Source organism: Heterodontus francisci, chromosome 13 (assembly GCF_036365525.1).
Source record: "Heterodontus francisci isolate sHetFra1 chromosome 13, sHetFra1.hap1, whole genome shotgun sequence".
NCBI lineage: Eukaryota > Metazoa > Chordata > Chondrichthyes > Heterodontiformes > Heterodontidae > Heterodontus > Heterodontus francisci.
The window spans coordinates 76,184,222-76,206,567 of record NC_090383.1 but is presented as its reverse complement, the minus strand read 5'-3'; the positions used below and the strand labels follow the sequence as shown (position 1 = coordinate 76,206,567).

Genomic DNA, 22,346 nt, shown 5'->3' with positions numbered 1-22,346 from the left:
ATGCACGGAGCATTTGCAATAAGGTAGATGAATTAACTGCGCAAATAGACATAAACGGTTATGATATAGTATCGATTACGCAGATATGGCTGCAAGGTGACAAAGGATGGGAACTGATCATCCAGGGGTACTCAATATTTAGGAAGGACAGGCAAAAAAGGGAAAGGAGGAGGGGTAGCGTTGTTAGTAAAGGAGGAAATCAATGCAATTGTGAGGAAGGATATTGGCTCGGAAAATCATGATGTGGAATCTGTATGGGTGGAGCTAAGAAACACCAAGGGGCAGAAAACATTGGTGGGAGTTGTCTATAGGCCCCCAAACAGTAGTGAAAATGTAAGGGGTGGCATTAAACAGGAAATTAGAGATGCATGCATTAAGGGTACAACTGTAATCATGGGTGACTTTCATCTACATATAGATTGGTCAAACCAAATTAGCAATAATACTGTGGAGGGGGATTTCCTGGAGTGTTTACATGACAGATTTTTAGACCAATACGTTGAGGAATCAAATAGAGAACAGGCTATCCTAGACTGGGTATTGTGCAATGAGAAAGGATTAATTAACAATCTTGTTGTGGAGGGTCCCTTGGGGAGGACCAACCACAACATGATAGAAGTCTTCATTAAGATGGAGAGTGAAGTAGTTGAATCCGAAACTAGGGTGCTGAATCTAAATAAAGGAAACTACGAAGGACTGAGGCGCGAGTTGGCTATGATTGATTGGGGAGCTTTACTAAAAGTGTTGACGGTGGATAGGTAATGGATAATATTTAAAGAATGTGTGCATGAATTACAACAATTATCCATTCCTGTCTGGCACAAAAATAAAACCGGAAAGGTGGCTCAACTGTGGCTTACAAAAGAAATTAGGGATAGTATTAGATCCAAAGAGAAGGTATATAAAATTCTTTAAACCTAAGAAAGCCTGTTTGTGCTCATTTCTTTTCCTTATATCTGGAATCTGGAACACACTGTCTGAAGTGGTGGTTGAGGCAGGAACCATCACAACATTTAAGAAGTATTTAGATGAACACTTGAAACACCATAGCATACAAGGCTACGGGCCAAGTGCTGGAAAATGGGATTAGAATAGGTAAGTGCTTGATGGCTGGCACAGATATGATGGGTCAAAGGGGCTGTTTTTGTGCTGTATGACCCTATGATTCTATAATTGGAAAGCGGCGAACAAGGATTCACCAAGGGGGAGCTCAAAAAACAGTGTTTAAAAATTAAAACTTTGTTACAATAAGACCAGGTGAAGGCTAAATGGGACCCCTAAACACCTTAATAAAAACAAAATACTGCGGATGCTGGAAATCTGAAACAAAAACAAGAAATGCTGGATTCACTCAGCAGGTCTGGCAGCATCTGTGGAAAGAGAAGCAGAGTTAACGTTTCGGGTCAGTGACCCTTCTTCGGAACTGAGTTCCGAAGAAGGGTCACTGACCCGAAACGTTAACTCTGCTTCTCTTTCCACAGATGCTGCCAGACCTGCTGAGTGAATCCAGCATTTCTTGTTTTTGTTGCCCCTAAACACCTTGCTCACCTGGTCGTAACAATATGTTCATACTTGTACACCAGGTGCACCTGGAGTGCAACCTTGTTTCAGGACCAGTAACCATGGGGATTGTTTACCTGTGGACAGGGTCGACCGGCTCCCTGGGTAATGGTCTGGTGGGGGCAAAAGTGGTGGCTTCCCCAGTGGTTTTAGAAAGAAAGACTGACAGAGGTCAGGGAGACAGAGCAGTTACATGAAAAGGTTCCCGACATTTTTCCTGACTGTGTGGTGACCCAGTCCATGGTCAAACAAGCTCTGTCAGAGGAGGCTGAACTGGCATTGCAGACAGATGATCCTACTTTTGGCTATCGGAAACCTTCTTTGGGAAGTTAGTGGACCAAAGGATGGGTTAAACAGGTCTTCCTTGGTTGAGGCTCAGCAAGCCAACCCAGGGTTATAAAAGTTAGCACAGACTGCCCAAACTGAAGCTGAAGCAGAGGGAGTTCCAGAGTGCTACTGTTTAAATAATGAGGTGCTGATGAGGAAGTGGAGACCTCCTCACAGACCTGCAGACAAAGAGTGGACAGTGGTTCACCAGGTGGTGGTGCCGCCGAGATACCATGGGGAAATATTGAGAATAGCCCATGAGATTCCAATGGCTGGACATGTCGGTATCAGAAAATCCCAAGCCCGCATAAGGCAACATTTTCACTGGCTACAACTCTACAAGGATGTGGTGAAGCTCTGTAAGACTTGCCACATGTGCCAAGTTGTGGGGAAGCCTCAACCTACAATAAAACCTCCACCCCTAATTCCCATTCTGGCTTTTGGGGAACCATTCAGCAGAGTGCTGGTAGATTGTATGGGAACCCTACTGAAAGCAAAAGAGGGCTACCAGTATCTTCTCACCATTATGGATGTGGCTACTCGATTTCCAGAGGCTATCGCTCTAAGAACTATCTCTGCCAAGGTAGTGGTGGAGGGGCTAACCCAATTCTTCACCCGATATGTGCTGCTTGCTGAGATCCAGTCGGATCAGGACACAAATTTTATGTCCAGTGTTTTTCAAAAGGTCATGCGTAATCTGGGCATAACCCAGCTAAAGTCCTCAGCCTACCACCCATAGTTACAAGGGGCTTTGGAGCGGTACCACCAGACCCTAAAGACAATGGTCAGGGCATCCTGCTATGAGTACTCCCATGACTGGGACAAAGGGCTGGGATTTCTTCTGTTTGCTACCAGAGACTCATCCAATGAGCCCACTGACTTTAGTCCCTTTGATTTAGTTTATGGACATGAGGTGAGAGGTCCTCTAAAACTAATCAAGGAGAGGTTTTTGGGACACAGGGATGAATCTTCCCTGTTAGACTACATCTCCATGTTCCAAGAACAGCTCACAAGAATCTGTCCGGTGGCTCAGGAACACCTAAAAACCTCCCAGACAACTATGAAAAGGCAGGCGAATAAACATGTCAAGGCCAGAACATTTCAGCCTGGAGACCATGTGTTAGTGCTATTACCAATACAGGGAGAACCATTGAAAACCTGGTTCAGTGGCCCGTACAGAGTAGTAAAGAGAATTACCCAGGTGAATTATATAATTGACACCGCAGATCCTAGGAAAAAGCAAAGACTGTGCCACATCAATATGTTAAAACGGTATCACAGTCGGGAAGGGGACAAACAAGCACAGGTCTGTCAGGCAGTCAGGAAAGAGGAGGGCAAAAGGGATAGTGAGGATGAGTTAGAGGGAGGCCTGGAGGATTCCCAAATCGAACCCCCTAGCGTCCTGTTAGCTGGCACTGAAATGTTGGGGAGATGGACACCGTACTCTCCTATTTAAACACAGGACAGAGAGGTGGCCTGGCAGGGCTGTTGGCAGTGTTTGGAGGGATCTGCAGGGACAGGCCAGGATATACAACCCTGACCTTCCACCATGTGGATGTAGGAGAGATCCCTCCGATAAGACAAAATCCCTATCGCCTAGATCTCAGGAAACTGACCCATATTTGGGAAGAAATTTAGAATGAAGACCTAGAAATTAATGATTTAAATTCTGAAGGGAGACACAGAAAAGCTCTTAAGCCAAAGGAAAGCTCTAAGCCCAAAAAAGGTTTTTGTGGCAGATTTGGAGGGTGGTGATGGTGGTGGTGACTGCAAATCAAGTATCCTAACTGAGGAGGAATTGTGGACCAGGCTGGATGAGCTGGAACAACAGTTAGAGATGCAAGATGAAATTGATGGGTGGTCTCAAGCTGCAAAGAAAAAAATCCAGCACGGGGTTAAAGTACAAAATGACTAGGAAGCACCTCAAAGCAGGCTTAAAGCTTTGCCTCACAAAGTGTCTTATGATGTTATGGTGCCATTTGGCCCACTTGCATTCATGCCAGGACAGCTAATCGACACAAATGAAGTAATCGTTTACTAGGTGACAACTGGTTTGCAAAGTGCTCTGCAAAGCAAGCTGTTGGCCTGGATGAGCACAGGAAAAACCATGTACAAAAAGCACTGGATGATTTTCACAAAGTTATGATCAACTTGAAATCCAGGATTGAGTTCACTAATATAGAGAAACTAAAAAAGAAAGATATTGTACAAATACATGAGGAAATTCAGTGTATGCTGGAGTACAAGCTGGTTGAGACTCGTCAAAGCAGTTGGAGTTCCCCAGTTGTGCTCATGCACAATCCCGGATGAAGAAAAAACTAGAGCATGGCTATGACAGTGAGACTGATGAATGTGTGTGTACAGTTTCTTTTTAATTAGTGGCCTCATAATGAAATGTTCCTGTTACATTTCATTTCCTGGGGAGGTGTTACACCAATATGCTTTGTTGAATGATAATTTTCTTTGGTCCACTGACTAGCGATCTGAATTTATTTATTTTTGAAGAATTTTAAAAGTGACATTCAAAACAAGATGACTGCTGGCAGCTTAAGATGATCACCTAGTTTGCTACACTGTACCCTACATTGCAAAGGACTGTAAGGAGGGAGACAAAATGTCTGTGCATTTCCCAGCAAGAACCAAGACCCAGGAAGTTTAAAAGGAACTATCTGTTCTTTTCAGCAAGCAGAGAAATACCGCTAACTGCTATGTTTCAATCACTGAGTGACTGTCATGTGACAAGCCCCTCCCCATCTGTGGTTTTAAGCTGGTGTTTTCTCTGCAGCAAAGGAGAAGCAACTGGACTCTGACATGAGCAGACCCAAGTGGGGTCCCTCTCTTTCACTCTCTCCATTCCAGCTTGAAAGCTTTCAAATCCTGCCTGTTGACTGACCACCTTTGTATACTCCAGCTACAATCAGAAACCCTGTTGGAGGAAATCATCCACATCCTGCTAACGTTGTACCTCAGTTTAAAAATAAAAGGGAGCAAAGGATAGACTGAATAATTACAGGCCAATCAGTCTAACCTCAGTAGTGGGCAAATTATTGGAATCAATTCTGAGAGGCAGGATTAACTGTCACTTAGAAAGGCACAGGTTAATCAAAGATAGTCAGCATGGATTTGTTAAGGGAAGATCTTGTTTGACCAACTTGATCAAATTTTTTGAAGAGGTAACAAGGGAGATAGATGAGGGTAGTGCAGCTGATGTTGTCTACATGGATTTTAGCAAGGCTTTTGACAAGGTCCCACATGGCAAACTGATTAAAAAAATAAAATCCCATGGGATCCAGGGAAATGCAAGGTGGATACAAAATTGGCTCAGTGGCAGGAAATAAAGGGCAATTGTTGATGGCTGTTTTAGTGATTGGAGGGCTGTTTCCAGTGGTGTTCCACAGGGCTCAGTACTGGGTCCCCTGCCTTTTGTGGTATATATTAACGATTTGAATGTAAATGTAGGGGGCATGATCAAGACGTTTGCGGACAACACAAAGATTGGCCTTGTGGTAGATAGCGAGGAGGATAGCTATAGGCTGCAGGAAGATATTGATGGTCTGGTCAGATGGGCAGAAAGGTGGGAAATGGAATTCAACTTGGAGACGTGTGAGGTGATGCATTTGGGGAGGCCAAACAAGGAAAAGGAATACACGATTAATGGGAAAATACTGAGAGGTTTAGAGGAAGTAAGGGACCTTGGAGTGAATGTCCACAGATCCCTGAAGCAGGACAGGTTGATTAGATGGTTAAGAAGGCATTTGGAATCCTTTCCTTTTTAGCCGAGGTATAGAATACAAGAGCAGGGAGGTTATGCTGGAACTGTATAACTCATTGGTTAGGCCACAATTTGAGTATTGTGTGCAGTTCTGGTCACCTCAATACAGAAAGGATTGCACTAGAGAGGGTATAGAGGAGATTTACAGGGATGTTGCCAGGACTGGAAAAATGCAGCTATGAGGAAAGATTGGATAGGCTGGGGTTGTTCTCCTTGGAATAGAGAAGGCTGAGGAGAGGTCTGATTGAAATGTACAAAATTCTGAGGGGCCTGGATAGGGTGGAGGTGAAAGGTCTATTCACCTTAGCAGAGAGATCAGTGACGAGGGGACACAGATTTAAAATGATTGGTAGAAAGATTAGAGGGGAGATGAGGAAAAACCTTTTTATCCAGAGGGTGGTGGGGGTCTGGAACACATTCAAAAGGAGTCTGGATATGGACCTCAAGTGCCGTACTCTGCAGGGCTACGGACCAAATGCTGGAAGGTGGGATTAGAATAGGTGGATCGTTTTTCAGCAACACAGACACGATGGGCCAAATGGCCTCTTTCTGTGCCGCAAACTTTCTATGATCACCATCTCCAAGAGACTCACCAAACCAGTCATCTACCTCTTCAAACTAAAAGTCCCAGGACCACTGAATTCAGCTAAAAGCCAGCCGAATCACCAAGGTCCACAGACCGTATACCTTTTTTATGAACTCTAGCTCAACCAATCTACCTTTCCCCACCTTGTAACCTATTTGTGTGCATGTAAAGCTCTAGTGTGTGTGTGAGAGTGAAAGTTGGCAGGTTGTTTATTATTTTATTAGTTTGGTTTAGGTACAATAAAGTTAACCTCTTTCTTTGTGTACTCAAGAACACCTGTCCGATTGGTTCTGGTTATGATCACAGCAAGTAAGTATTTAAACACATACTGAATTAGCCAGTACATCCACTTTAAGAAAGCATTAAATCTGTTGTGGTCAAACAAGGAGAGGGAAAAGAGGGAAGCCCTTTGACCCCTCCTCACTTGACCATAACAGTAACATAAGGTTTACACTCGTAATGCAGAAAAGCAAGGAATGATATAAAGTAGAATGGCTGGATTGGAAGAGGGCTAATTTCAATGTGATGAAAAAAGTAAGCCAGTACCTAAAAACTGACTGGCCCTTGTGAAATAGAGGAAGAATTGGTCCCGTACTACAGAGTGTGCAATGAGCTCACATTGTTTGATGACAACAGTATCGCATGTGGAACTCGAGCTGTTATCTCAAAAGCGCTACAGCAACGGGTATTACATCTTGCCCATGAAGGAATCCGGGTGTCATTAAGATGAAACAACGATCCCATGAAGCAGTGGCCAGAAATAGATCACCAGACAAAAGAGTTCATCAGAAACTGTGAAGCATGTACACTCAGTGAAAAATCTGCTAAACCGTGTCTCACACCTCTACAACCGACTCCGTGGGCAACAAAATCATGGCAACAACTCCAAGTAGATATTTTCAGAGAAGTGTATGCAGTCCCGAGCAATCAACATTTTTTGCTTGTTGTTCATGATCTATATAGCAAGTGGCCGGAAAACGCAACAACAAATTCCATAACTACCACTTTGGTCATTGACAATCTAGACAAGTTGTTTACAAAGTGGGGTTTGCCAGAGACAATCACAATGGACAACGTACTGTAGTTTGTTTCCAGTCAGTGCACGGAGTTCCGAGCAAGCTACGGAATTTACCATCATCTGACATCGTGACACAGCCGCAATCAAATGGTGGCATCCAGCGTTTCAACAGGGTGATCAGGGACAGTTTGAGAGATAACATGTTTGGACAATCCATTCATAACCCACATCGCACATATCGATCCATCCCACAGTCTCTGACCGGAAAGAAACAGGCCAGACTTTTCTTGGTCACTGTCGTGTTAAATGGTTTGATTGATCTGGGTTTGATTATATTAGTCTGTCCACTAATCTGTGTTCACTGTTGCTTATTTAATACAAGTGTGATATCTACATTGCTCTGAGATAATTCAGGTATATAATATCCAGCAACCCGGCGTAAACACAACAAAACGTGGCAATGAGGATGATTCACCAAACTTTAACTTTATTAGCTCCCAAAACATTTCTTTCAATTCTGGGAATCGTCCCTTGTGCTGGGGTGATGGATTTCGGGGTGCAAGACCTACTTGTTCACTACGGGAATGGACAGCCCAGATGTAGCAGTGAACTGTAAGAAAGCGATACTTGTACATTGTCTTGGAGCAGAAGGCCAGCGTATATTCCAGCAGCTCACAAAAGATACATCTACATTTGATACGGCGGTAAGTGCTCTCGAAAAATACGTCGGGCCAAAGAAATGTGTGATAATAGAGTGATACACATTCCGCCAGAGATTCCAGGGACATGGTGAGTCCATTAAACAATACGTGACAGCACTGCAGCAATTGGCAGCTACATGTAAATTTGGCACACTAACCAACAAACTAATTCATGACCAATTCATTGAAAAAAACTTCAATTCCACAAATCTTGGAAAAAGCCATTACCATGGTAGTCCAGATTGAATCTGCTATGTTAGATTCAAATAGGTTACACACACGTGCACCCTTAGACTCAGGGTTGCAGTCACAGCCTTTTTTTAATTCATTCATGGGATGTGGGCATCGCTGGCTAGGCCAGCATTTATTACCCATCCCTAATTGCCCTTGAGAAGGTGGTGGTGAGCTGCCTTCTTGAACCGCTGCAGTCCATATAGGTACACCCACACTGCTGTTAGGAAGTGAGTTCCAGGATTTTGACCTGGCGATATAGTTCCAAGTCAGGATGGTGTGTGACTTGGTGGAGAGCTTGCAGGTGGTGGTGTTCCCATGCATTTACTGTCCTTGTCCTTCTAGTTGGTAGAGGGCGCAGGTTTGGAATGTGCTGTCTAAGGAGCTTGGTGTGTAGCTGCATCTTGTAGATGGTACACACTACTGCCACTGTGTGTTGGTGGTGGAGGAAGTGAATGTTTGTGGATGGGGTGCCAATCAAGTGGGCTGCTTTGTCCTGGATGGTGTCGAGCTTCTTGAGTGTTGTTGGAGCTGCACCCATCCAGGCAAGTAGAGAGTATTCCATCACACTCCTGACTTGTGCCTTGTAGATGGTGGACAGGCTTTGGGAAGTCAGGAAGTGAGTTACTTGCCGCAGGATTCCTAGCCTCTGACCTGTTCTTGTAGCCACGGTATTTATATGGCTACTCCAGTTCAGTTTCTAGTCAATGGTAACCCCTAGGATGCTAATAGTGGGGGATTCAGCGATCATAATGCCATTGAATGTCAAGGGGAGATGGTTAGATTCTCTCTTGTTGGAGATGGTCATTGCCTGGCACCTGTGTGGCATGAATGTTACTTGCCACTTATCAGCCCAAGCCTGAATATTGTCCAGGTCTTGCTGCATTTCTACATGGACTGCTTCAGTATCTGAGGAGGCGTGAATGGTCCTGAACATTGTGCAATCATCAGTGAACATCCCCACTTCTGACCTTATGATTGAAGCAGCTGAAGATGGTTGGGCGGCACAGTGGCGCAGTGGTTAGCACCGCACCTTCACAGCTCCAGGGACCCGGGTTCGATTCCAGGTACTGCCTGTGTGGAGTTTGCAAGTTCTCCCTGTGTCTGCGTGGGTTTTCTCCGGGTGCTCCGGTTTCCTCCCACAAGCCAAAAGACTTGCAGGTTGATAGGTAAATTGGCCATTATAAATTGTCACTAGTGTAGGTAGGTAGATGGTAGGGAAATATAGGGACAGGTGGGGATGTTTGGTAGCAATATGGGATTAGTGTAGGATTAGTATAAATGGGTGGTTGATGTTCGGCACAGACTCGGTGGGCCGAAGGGCCTGTTTCAGTGCTGTATATCTAATCTAATCTAATCTAATCTACCCTGAGCAACTCCTGCAGTGATGTCCTGGAGCTCAGGTGATTGACCTCCAACAACCACAACCATCTTCCTTTGTGCTAGGTATGACTCCAACCAGCGGAGAGTTTTCCCCCTGTTTCCCATTGACTTCAGTTTTGCTAGGGCTCCTTGATACAATACTCAGTCAAATGTTACCTTGATGTCAAGGGCCGTCACTCTCACCTCACCTCTTGAGTTCAGCTCTTTTGTCCATGTTTGAACCAAGGCTGTAATGAGGTCAGGAGCTGAGTGGCTCTGGCCCTGAGCTTCCCCAACCAGTCTCAGTGCAAGGGTTACGGATAAGAAGACCTCAGTAACCTCTTCAAAATGCGCCCGATCATGGTCAGTTACCCTCAAAACTGTGTTCAAATTGTGGAAATGCTCATCAAGTCAATACGCCATGCCCAGCTCGAGGAAAAAAATGCAATGCATGTTTAAAGCAGAACCATTTTTCAAAGATGTGCAGGTTGTTGAAGAAAAAGACTTCATCGGTTCGACACGTGGGGAGTCTCTTCCTGAGAGTGAGGCACAACATGTATTTACCATCACAAAGAGTAAAGCACCAAGTCATTTTAAGGAGTGCTCAGTCGAGATCACAGGCATGTCAGTGTCACTTCTTATCGATTTTGGCGCGAAAGTATCTATTTGGAGTGACAAACTCTACCATCTGTATTTTTCTAAATTCTCTCTCACTCCTGCAACAGACACTCTTCAAGCTTATGACGACACTACCATTCCAGTTTCTGGGATGATCACAGTTCCAGTACGCTACAAAACTGTCATCCTAGATAGGTTCACTTTCTATGTAGTAAAAGGCTGAAGCCTTATGGGGGTAAACCTTTTCAATAGTCTTGGATTCAAACTTGAAGACGTCACACTTTGATGGTATTGATGATGGCGATTATACTTGTTAGTATCCTTCCTTATTTACTGGGTTTGGGGAGATCAAAGGGTACCGTCATGCTCCTCACGTTTGCACTACAATTCAACCAGTTTCACAAAATCTGAGACGGTTGCCGTTGCAATCCGTGCTGAAGTGTCACAGGAGCTGAAATGACTAGAAGCAGATGGCATCACTGACCGAATCAAATCATCGCCATGGATATCAAATCTAGTCATTTCATGATGGAGAAATGGCAAACTTAGACTATGCATTGACCTAAACGCAGTCAACGAAGCTATCATACCAGAAAAATATCCACTTCCTGCAATTCAAGAACTGTCAGTATAATTTCATGACTCCACAGTTTTCACAAAGTTTGATATGTGACGGAGTTATCTTCAGATCCTCTAGCAGAACAAAGCTGATATCTTACAGCTTTTGTCACTCATGAAGGTGTGTTTCAGTACCGCAGAATGCCCAATGGACTAAGTTCAGCACCTAGCGCATTCCAGAAGATCGTTTCTTCAGTCTTGTCAGATGTTGAGGGAACGCTTAACCTACTTGATGACGTCATTGTCCACAGAAGGGACAAAGCTGAACATGATCAATGACTATCAGCAGTGTTCACTCGACTTGCAAAACACAATTTTGACACTCAACAAGGTCAAATACATATTTGCGGCACCCGAGTTTGGCTTTTAGGTTACAGGGTGACATCAGCTGGAGCAAAGCCTACAACTCTGTGACCGGAAAGACACCAGCCGAACTTACGATAGGTCATAACTTTTGCTTGCGACTGACTATTCTTAAGCCATCACTACCAGTTAATGAGAATGTCAGAGCAAAAGCAGATGAAATCGCAAAGCATCAAGGTAAAGCTAGAGCTTTACAAACGTACAGGCGCAAGGGAGCCACAAGTTAAAGTTGGAGATTGGGTTTGAATCAAACGGCCAAATCACGACCACAAACTTGCTTCATCAGTATCAGGTCCAAAGCAGATTTTCTCGGTGCCAATGCTTATCTGTTGGATGACAACACCAAGTGAAATGCAAGACATTTGATAGGGGGAGAACCAGGATATTTTGAGGATAGTGGTTATGAGGATACATTTCAGTTTCCCATGTGTGACGTTAATAATCCACCTCATCAAGCTGATCAAACAGATCCACAACCTCAAATTCATAAATCTAATTGCAGACCTAAGAGACCTTCCTATCTCAAAGATTACTCTGTACTTAGAGAAAACAGGCAAGTTGAACACTAAGAAATAACTTGATGTATATATGTTTGTTGTTTAGAATACTTTAATTCAAAAATAATGTCTTTAGTCAAAAGGGGGAAAAATGTAGTATTCAATGGTTTGATTGATCTGGGTTTGATTGTATTAATTTGTCCACTAATCTGTGCTCACTGTGTTTGATTGTTTAAGCCTAGTTGAAACAAACTAAAAGGATACAAGGCTAGAATGTTCTACTAAACGGTGACTGTTTTGAGAAGGCACTGTACTGAAATCTTGCAAGTGATGAGATATTTTAAAGTACTGTAAATAAACCAGTTGGTGATTTAATACAAGTGTGATTTCTGCATTGCTCTGAGATAACTCAGATATATAATATCCAGCAACCCAGCGTAAACATAACAGTCACAACATTCACACCCCAGTGACCATTCTTCAGCTGTCATTGTCATCCAATGTAAATGTTAAAGTGAAAGCAGAAGAAATCGCGAAGCAACAAAGCAAAGTAAAAGTGTACTCCTATAAGCGAACACGCACAAGGAAACTGCAGTTGGAGATTGGGTTCACATCAAATGTCCAAATCGCAACCACAAGCTTGTGTCATCTCTATCACAACCAAAGTAGATCAAGTGGATGCTCGGTATCAATGTTTTTCTCTTGGATGACAACACCAAGTGGAACGCGAGACGCTTGATTGTGAGCAGACCTGGAGATTTCAACGATCGTGACTATGAGGATACATTTCCTCTTCTAATTTGTGATCATCATGTTGATCATCTACCTCATCAGGATGATCGCACTGTATCACAACCACATCTTCATCGATCTCAGTGTCATTATAGGCGACCTCCATATCTCGAAGATTATTCATGTACTTAGAGGAACAGACTCTAAGAATTGATTCAATATAGATACCTGTTTCATGCTTATGAAGTTTAATTCAAAATAAGCTCCTTAGTCTACAAGGGGCAAATATGTTGTGTTTGATTGCTCTGTGTTGTGTTTGCAAGACTGCTCAGTCAACCCAGAGGGCACATGGTTCCAAAAGTGAAACTAAAACAGATCAAGGCAGCCAGCTTGAACAAAGGTCTACACACACACAGAAATTGTGAGTCTAGTTTCTTCATGTTCGGGGTACGAAACATAACACAGAGCATAACTTCAGAATTTGTAGATGACATAAAACTTGAAAGAGTAGTAAGCAGTGAGGAAGATAGCAATAGTCTTCAAGAGGACACAAACAAGTTGGTGGAATGGGTGGATACATGGCAGATGAAATTTCACTCAGGAAAGTGTGAGGTGATACATTTTCGTAGGAAGAAAGAGGAGAGACAATCCATGCTAAATGATACAATTTTAAAGCAAGAAGAGAGAGACCTGCAGGTGTTTCTGCACAGATCTTGTGCACACCTGGATCTTACATAGCAAATCTTTTCGTTGAACATTATTTGTCACGCCATTAGTTGCAAGCTATTGATTTACTGCCATCTTCAGCTTTTTGTACAAGTTGATGAAATGTTGATTTTGTTTGCCAATACAGTTCACTTGCAGTCTTTTATTCTGTCCCTAGAAATAAATTTTCATATCTTGAAAAACAAATAGTAGTTTTGGCATTACTGATAGAAACTTAGGTTTATATGGTATCTCTGCACATAGTCACTTTCTGCCCCCCACCTCCTCCTGCGCAGAACAAGAAAATAATTTGTTTGAATAGGTTAAGTGGTTTACTTCCAGTAGTTAAGATGGTTAGTTCCAATCATTACAAATAAATTCTAAGTTGAGAGAATAAGGAGTTTTTTTGCACCTGAAAATTGATCAAAACTCCACCTGCATCATCTTTTTCTTGGCATTGCTATTCATTGAACTGTGTTTGTATACTGGATTGCTTTGGTCACTTCATGTTTAGGGTGTATTTATAAAAGGTGATCCCTCTTCCCAGAATGAACGCAAATATTTTCCCACCTTCAACAGCTTCTAATATGGAACACTGCTTCCATAAAAATGATTTTGTAGTCACAGGGCTAAGCTGACTTTCAGGGACCTCTAACTTGTCCTCAGAAACTGTGCACACCAGAGGGTTTAGCTGTCACAGTAAAACGGTGCTCCTTTATTCCTTGTCCCTGGCTGTGTCATTTCTCTTTTGCAATCTCATAGTTTGATCTACCAGCTTCTATACAGTTTTAAGGTGGTGAAGAGTCAAAATTTTACTACGTGCTTATAAACTTAGGAGCACTATCATCAGTGGAATGTCTTCATATTATATGGAATGCAGAATTAGCCAAAGGAGCTCATAAAAATTGTAGTCACGGACTCTTAATTCTCTACAGGTAAGCAAATGACCAGAGAAAATAGCTAAATAATACTTCCTACAAAAAGGAAAAAGATTTTTCCTTGATCTCGAAAGCAAATCCAGGCCAAAAAAAAATCTCCAGGTTATTGAACATTATCCAAATGTGATTTCTGACATTCCACAGATGACATTTCTATGGCACCAATAAAATTGGAACCTAGAGTTTCATTGAGGACATTTAGATCAGCTATATCCATACGTGAATCACATGCAAAACTGAACGTTCATGAAGCTCCTCTTGAAAGGGGTTAATCAACAAGGCATTAACCCTTGTTAATGGAAGGCTATTCCACATGCCTATGACACAATGGATAAACCTTCTAAATTATTGGCTTGCATGAGGCATCCCAAATATCTCGTTCTATCCCTAGTTCTAGGGTTACAATTGAAGTTAAATAAAAATGCACATTATTTTATTTCCTTTCAAGATGTTGAAAACATAAACCAGGCTCCTCTTGATAATCTTCTGTTCCATAGAAGCAAACCACCTGTTTTTCTAGCCTGTACTAACCTAAGATTTTAAACCCTGTGGTCATCATTGAAAATTCTGAGTACTCAGCATGTCGTGTCCTTTTGAAAATAATGTGCTCAAAAATATATATAATAAAAACCAAATTTAGCTTTACCAATGGAACATTAAAATCTTTGGGGGGGCTAAATTTGAAAGCCCCTCAAAATGGACATGGAGATCACAATGCACCATTAACCCCTGCCCTTTGATTGTGATGTACGCAGCACAACAACTTTGTGCTGCCTGCTCAGTTCAATGATTGTTGTGTCCAGCCAGCATTAACCATGCTGTTGATTGATTCATGCATCAGCAGGAGGTCAATATCATGAGTGGCTAGCACAATTTAAAGCTGCCTGCACCGCTTAAAACAAGCTTGCACCTTTTAAAGGGGAGGTGCATTGTGGTTGGAGCAGGTGATGGCAGTTGTGCAGGATGTGACTCACATTGAATAATGGTGAGAGAAAGGGATCCAAGATCCTTCAATGCAGCAATAAATAGAGGACGGAACAGGGCCAGCAGACTCTCCAAACAGGCGCTAAGAAGGCAGTGGGAGCAGATAGCCATGGAGATTAATGCCGGCAGTCAAGCCCCGAGGACCTGGATGCAGTGTTGCAAGAAGTTCAATGACCTCATACAAGTGGCGCACTACTAGCCTCAACCACTGCTTAATTCACCACACCCCTATCACTCAGTTACCAACAATCTCTATCAGTCGCAACTCACCACCTAACATTCATATGCTGCATCTCACCATCACACTTAGCACTGCTGCAAGCCTCACACCCATATCTCACAGCTTGCACACACTGCCAGCCAGTTATTAAACCATGACAGCCATATCACCCAAACAGATTGCAACACATCCCCTGACACATGTCCCTCTCTCTTGTAGGCGAAGGTACAGGAGCCTACTGGAGAGGGAGAGGCACACCAGCATGCCCTAACCCCCATAGAGGAGGCTGTGCTGTTATTGCCATTATTGGGACATCTATGCAGAGTCTGTTGCCAGCAGCAGGGTTGAAACCATTGAAGATGACAGTATCCTCATAACTATCATAACATCCTTCTCGCAACCCAAACACTTCAGATTTATAAGCTGAAAATGGTGTAAGCATGCACCTCTTGCTTTATCCCCTCCACCCCCCTCACCCCCATTCCCCACTCCCACATCACAACCTTACCCTTGTGCCTTTCTCCTTTAGATATCCAAGATAAATGCCTGCTCAGATCTGGAAAAAAAAACCCGACCCGAACCCGACAGAACCGAGCCCGACCTGGCCCAAGTCTTTCCATTTTTTCCTGCGCCTGACCCGACCCGACTCAAGTCCAACCCGATCATAGTACACTCACTGTACTTAGCACTTTTGGATGGAATGGAAGGAAGCTGCAGCATGAGCACGATGACGTTAGAGAGACGCTCAATCACTCACTACACAGCCTCAGAGTCTGTGGAGTCCGGATGCACATTTCCCTCCTTGACGTCCCGGACTCCCAGTTCTGGTAGGCTTTTCAAATTTTGACGCTTACTTACTCAACTTCTCTTTTCCTCCCAGCAGAGCAAAAGGTGTCTGACCCAAGCCCAAAAACCAGACCAGGAAGAGCGACCCGACCCGACCTGAACCTGACACATGTCGTTGGGTCCCGTCGGGTTCGGGTCGGGTAGCAGGCCTTTAACCCAAGGGGTACAACCTGGCCAGGCAGTGGAGGAATAACAAGAAGACAGGGTTATGAAGATGCACCATCACTCGGTTTCACACTTGCAGCCATCAGTTCAGATGTTGACAAAGCACGTAATTTAGAGGATAGCGTAGAGGCAGATCCGCACATGGTCAGACATCAGCATAAGTGGTCTACAGGCTGGGCAGGAGGCAAGGATAGCACAGGTCTAGCTTGCCGGACAAATTCTGATACAGAGGACTCAGACTGCTGTGAGTCCCTACAAGTTCCTGTGTACCCTGTAATCCATAGCCATGATGACAGCAGCGTGAGCTTCCACTGCAACATTCAGTCTTTGGGTGGCAGCTGCTTGTGCTGCAATGGAAGCAGTGACTCATCCATGAGACGCTGCAACATGGTTGGGTCCGCAAGTGTGCAAATTGTGGAAAGGATGGGCTCCAAGCTCTGTGCTGTTTTGCTACAGAGGACTCAGATGAGCACTTCGATGGGAAAGTCTACAGAGGAAAACTGGTGGGTATACACAACAAAATGCTTGGTACATTAGGAAACTTGCCTGGGAACCTGCAGTTGATGTCAAGGAGCATGGAGGATTCTGGCACCAACTTGGCACAGGGCTTTGCAAGAGCTTGGAGCCCATACTTTCCAGACTTCCTTATTCCTGTACTCCAGTCCCCTTGCAATAAAGACCAACATGCCATTTGCCTTCCAAATTGCTTATTGTACCTGCATGCTAATTGTTTGTGCTCCTTGTATAAGTATAATGAAGTCTCTCTGAACATCAACATTTAAAAGTTTCACACCTTTCGAAAAAATAGAAAAGCAGAACAAAGTGAATAACCTCACACTTCTCCACATTATACTCCATCTGTCACCTTGTTGCCCACTCATTTAACCTGTCTATATCTCTTTGCAGACTCTTTGTGTCCTCCTCACAGATTACATACCCACACAGCTTTGTATCATCAGCAAACTTGCATACATTACTCTCAGTCATTAATATAAATTGTAAACAGTTGAGACCCCAGCATTGATCCTTGCAGCACTCCAATAGTTACAGCCTGTCAACTAGAAAATGCCCCATTTATCCCTATTCTCTGCTTCCTGTCAATTAACCAATCCTCCAACCATGCTAATACATTACCCCCAACTCCATGAGCCCTTATATCTTGCATATTAATCTTTTATGTGGCATCTTATCAAAAGCCTTTTGAAAATCCAAGTATACTACATTTACTGGGTCCCCTTCAATCTGTACGAGTAACTCTACTAGTTACATACTCAAAAAATTCTAATAAATTTGTCAAACACGATTTCCCTTTCGATAAAACCATGTTGACTCTGTCTGATCATACTATGATTTTCTAAGTGCAATTGTTAAGGCTTCTTTAATAATAGATTACACCATTTCCCCGATGACTGATGTTGGGGTAACTGGCCTGTAGTTCCCTGTTTACTCTCCCCCTCCTTTCTTGAATAGCGGTGTTGCATTTGCTAACTTCTAAGCTGCTGGGACTCTTCTAGAATCTAGAGAATTTTGGAAATTCATGATCAGTGCATCTACTATCTGTTCTTATGACTAACTGACATCCATGTATATTATAGACTCCTGAACCAGGTTAACGAGATGTTGAATCTCTCCATTGATTGCAACTGAACCTAAAATAAGATGAAATAGTGAGCAAAAATGCAGAAAAAGTGTGGCCGAAGCTACAAATTCAGCATCTTTGCAATATTACTCATTACTACCAAATGGATCTTGTTAGTATACCAACTCTAACAACAACAATTTGCATTTATACAGTACTTTTAGAGCAGGTGATCAAATGTGTGGTCAAAGATGTAGATTTTAAGCAGCATGTAAATGAAGAAAGAGATGGAGAGGTTTAGAGAGGGAATTCCTGAGCCTACATACTTGAAAGCACGGCCACCAATGGTGGAATGATGGATGTGCGGGATTGCACAAGAGGCCACAATTGTAGAAAGTCATAATTTTTGGAAGGTTGTAGGGTTGGAGGAGGTTACAGAGATAGGGATGGCCAAAGCAATGCAGGGATTTGACTTTGAGGATGAGAAATTTAAAATGGAGCTGTTTGTGGACCGGGATCAGGTCAGCAAGCACAGGGCCAATGGGTGAATGGTACATGGTGCGAGTTAGGATATGGCATCAAAGTTTTGGATGAGCTTAAATTTATGGAGGGTGGAAGACAGGAAGCCTGCTAAAAGAGCATTGGAATAGTTGAGGTAAAAAGAAGTTCAGATGTGGGTTTGAGCAATATATGGGCTGAGGCAAGGGCAGAGTCAGAGTCAGGTGATAGAATGGAGATGGAAGTAGGTGGTCCGGGTGATGCAGAGGATATAGTGTTGGAAGCTCAGCTCAGGGTCAAATAAGATGCCAGGTTTGTGAGCAGTCTGGTTCAGCCTGAGAGAGTAGCCAGGGGGGCGATGAATTTGGTGGCTAGGGAATGCAGTTTGTAGCAGGGACCAAAGACAAAGGCTTCGGACTTTCCAATGTTTAATTTGAGGACTTTTTGGCTCATGAATGGATATTGGATAAGCAATCTGACAACAGTGGAGGGGTCAAGAAAGGTGGTGGTGAAGTTGTGCTGGCTGTCGCCAGCATACATGTGAAACTCCCATTCAGTTTTCAGATGATTTTGCCCAGGGGTAGCATATAGATAAGAAATACGAGTGGGTCAAGGATAGATTCTTGGGGGACTCAACAACAACTTGCAATTATATAGAGCCTTTAACATTGTAATAGGGGAGTCAGTTAGCTCAGTTGGCTAGACGGCTAGTGTATGATGCAAAAAGATGTCAACAGCATGTGTTCAATCCCTGTAGTGGCTGTGGTAGTTCATGGAGGCCTGCCTCCTCGCCTTTCCCCACACTTGAGGAGTGGTGACCCTCAAGCTATACATCACCAACTGTCTCTCTAATGAGGAGAGATGCCTATGGTCCTTTGGGACTATGGCTACAACAACAACATAGCAAAAGCATCCCAAGGGGCTTCAATGTAGCATTGTCACGAAATATGACACCAAACCACATAGAAATATTAGGATAGGTGACCAAAAGCTGGGTCAAAGGGATAGCTTTTAAGGACTGACTTAAAGGAGAAAAGGTAGAGATGCAGGGAGGTTTAAGGAGGAAATTCCAGAGCATAAGGCCAAGGCAGTTGAAGGCATAACCACCAATGGTGGAGTGATGAAAATTGGGGATTTGGAGGAACGCAGAAATCTTGGAGAGTTGTAGGGCTGAAGGAGGTTAGAGATAGGAAGGAGTGAGGCTACAGACGGATGGACTCCAGAGATAAAAGTGCGGGAAGAGAAGCCATTGTAGACGATTCTCTGGCTATGACTGGTTAGGAATAAATTCAGCATTTGTTATACAACATTCCCTTCCTTACTCAATTGCCCTTCTAAAATTTCTCTTCTCCAAATTAACCTTTGCTCTGCTGTTCTTATGTGTTCTGTTTCTGATATATGTTCAACCACTCCGAACATACTCCAAAATAAAACAAGCAATGCAAAATTTCAAATGCAAGGCTTCACTTGTCATACTTGCTTATAATAAACATTGGAAATTTGAATCATTTGAGATGACCTATTTCTGTTGATTATAAATATGGCTCACAATTAGGACAGGAGAAAATCGGCATATTGATTAGCTGCACATTGATAACATTGTGGTCCTTCTGCAGACTAGGCAAGCAAATTATATATAGTCATAACCAGTCAGATTTGTAACACAAATTATCATCAGGAGTTATATATTCAAATTACACATCAAGCTATACAAAGAAAACAGATCTGGGTTGCCAACCCAGTGCTGTCAATGTATCAATAGGTGAATGAATCTACCTCATAAAAAAACTTGTTTTTGCTAACTTGAGTGTAATGCATGTTCACACTAAGGTAAACGTGGAATGTCTCTCCGTGATATTTTATTACACTTTCAGAATAGCTTAAGTCAAAATTCATGGACAATATTTTAAACTCCTCTCAAAATGTCATACTTTGTCTTATCTTTACCCAAGTGACTAAAAAAAAATGCCATACTTAAAGGCTCCAATCCTAGGTTTGCTAGATAATAAACAAGCAAACGAAAACATTGAGATATCAGTAATATTCATACTCAGATTTGACGTGCTTCTTCAATAAGCAGAACAATCAATGTTAATTTATCAATTTGCAATCTAAGTGTAGAATGTCTAGCTATGAAATTAGTAATGTACACACATAAAATTCTACTCCTACCAGCACCGATTTATGTACTGGAAATGAATTTGTCTAAATCACATGCATAGTCCCACATTGCAAAATATGCGAAGCACTCACTGCAACAGCAAGAATAAACCCCGTTTGTCCATAAATAAAATGGCATTGCCTTCACCGCCAGAGGCTTTCACTTACACGAGGTATAAATGTAGCTTTTCGTATACTCTCCTCCATCTCCTTCCCTCCTGGGTGTATTTTTGCCACATGCGTCCACATCCTTTGCCAAGTTTGCTCATCAATCGGGAAACCACTTTTATTTACATAGAAAAGCACCCCACCATCTTTCTCGTCTTCTTCTCCTGAAGATTTGCTGGCGTTATTGTTCGAAGCGGTTACCGGGTTAGCACCTGTACTATTAGCAGCCTTTGATCTGGTTTGCTTGCCTACTTTAACACCAACGCTCTTGCCACTGACGCCTGTCATATTGATGTACCTTCCCTTTCCCTGTCCCTGTCCTTTTAATACTATGCTCATCTATGATAGATTCATCGCAGCGAGATTATTTTAAACTATTGCTCCAAATTCCATGAAATTGCTACCTCAATTCCCATTATCTCATTCCGTAGTCACTGTCGCTACCCTGCTTGACACAAGCGTTATTTTGTTACTCCGTTACCCAGCAGTCGGTAAATTTCACTCATTCATATTGGTTAATCCTACGAGCTGGTGGGTGTGGCCCATGAGTCATCCGTGTGGTCACATTGGCTTCTGCCATCGAATGAAGCGGCAGTAATAACACTCGCAACAATTCTATTGGCTGCGAGTTCATTGTAAGGTGGAGTTAAAAGTGAATAATATAAAAAAATATCTGTCTCAAACCCCTATTATGACCTCGCGTTGCACAGTAAACGCGAGCTCAAGTCGTCTAACATTGAGGGTCGGCCCGGGTTCTTTGCAATGCATCTGCGCTGCTGCCACCCACTGGCTTTCTTTTTAGTCGGACAATAATTTTCTATAATATCTATAAAAGTATATTGGATTTTAATATATACTCCTAACAAAGGGATAACGCGGTTTATTAAAGGAACAACGAATCTGAATTAACATTGATTCATATAACACAACTGCCAATTAGAAATATACGATCTCTACCATAAGATCTGTCGGCACTGCACATGGTAAATCAGGGGTTGTTTTCTAAGAGTAAACGCATAGTCAGATGAAAGGATATTGTCAAGAAAAACGATACGGCAAATAAAAAATATTAATTAATCGGTTGGAAACTTGCAATAAACTTTTAATGGAAAAAATCCTGCAGTTAACTTTTTAAAAACCGACAGCCAAGATTGGATATTTATCTGAAGAGAAAAGATTTGTAGGGCAGTGGGGAAAAGGTAGCTGAATTGCTCTGGCAGCGAGGAGACACAGGCACGACAGATCGAATGGCCTCCTGTGTGGTAACCATTCTATGATTTTAGATAGAGAGAATAGGAATGTCCTGTTTCCAACAGTAAAGAGGTCAATAACTGGGGCATAGATTCAAAATAATTGGAGAATAATTAGTGGGGAGTTGAGGAAATATGTTTTTTATCCAGAGAGTGGTAGGGGTCTGGAACTCATTGCCTGATAGATGGATGCCGAAACCCTCATTGCATTTTTTAAAAAAGTACGAAGGCATGAAATGCTGTAACCCACAAGGCTACAGATGAAGAGCTGGAAAGTGGGATTAGGTTGGAAAACCCTTTTTCGGCTGACACAGCCACAATGGGCCTCCTTCTGTGCCATAAAACTCTATGATTCTCTGCTTTTCCAATTCCCTTTTTAAAATTACTATTGAATTTGCTTCCACCGCCCTTTCAAACCGTGCATTCCAGATCAGGTCACAACATTACC

The 22,346-nt window shown here is 42.8% G+C and overlaps 1 protein-coding gene across 1 annotated transcript in view; it reads right to left on the bottom strand.

Moving 5' to 3' along the window:
* Positions 1-21,122, bottom strand: part of vash2 (vasohibin 2) — a 151,611-nt gene extending 130,489 nt beyond the window's left edge. Inside the window, exon 1 of the mRNA XM_068045008.1 lies at positions 20,649-21,122. Coding sequence (XP_067901109.1) covers positions 20,649-20,987 — 339 coding nt within the window. The 5' untranslated portion in view covers positions 20,988-21,122. The remainder of the gene's footprint in view (positions 1-20,648) is intronic.
* Positions 21,123-22,346: the final 1,224 nt, after the last annotated feature.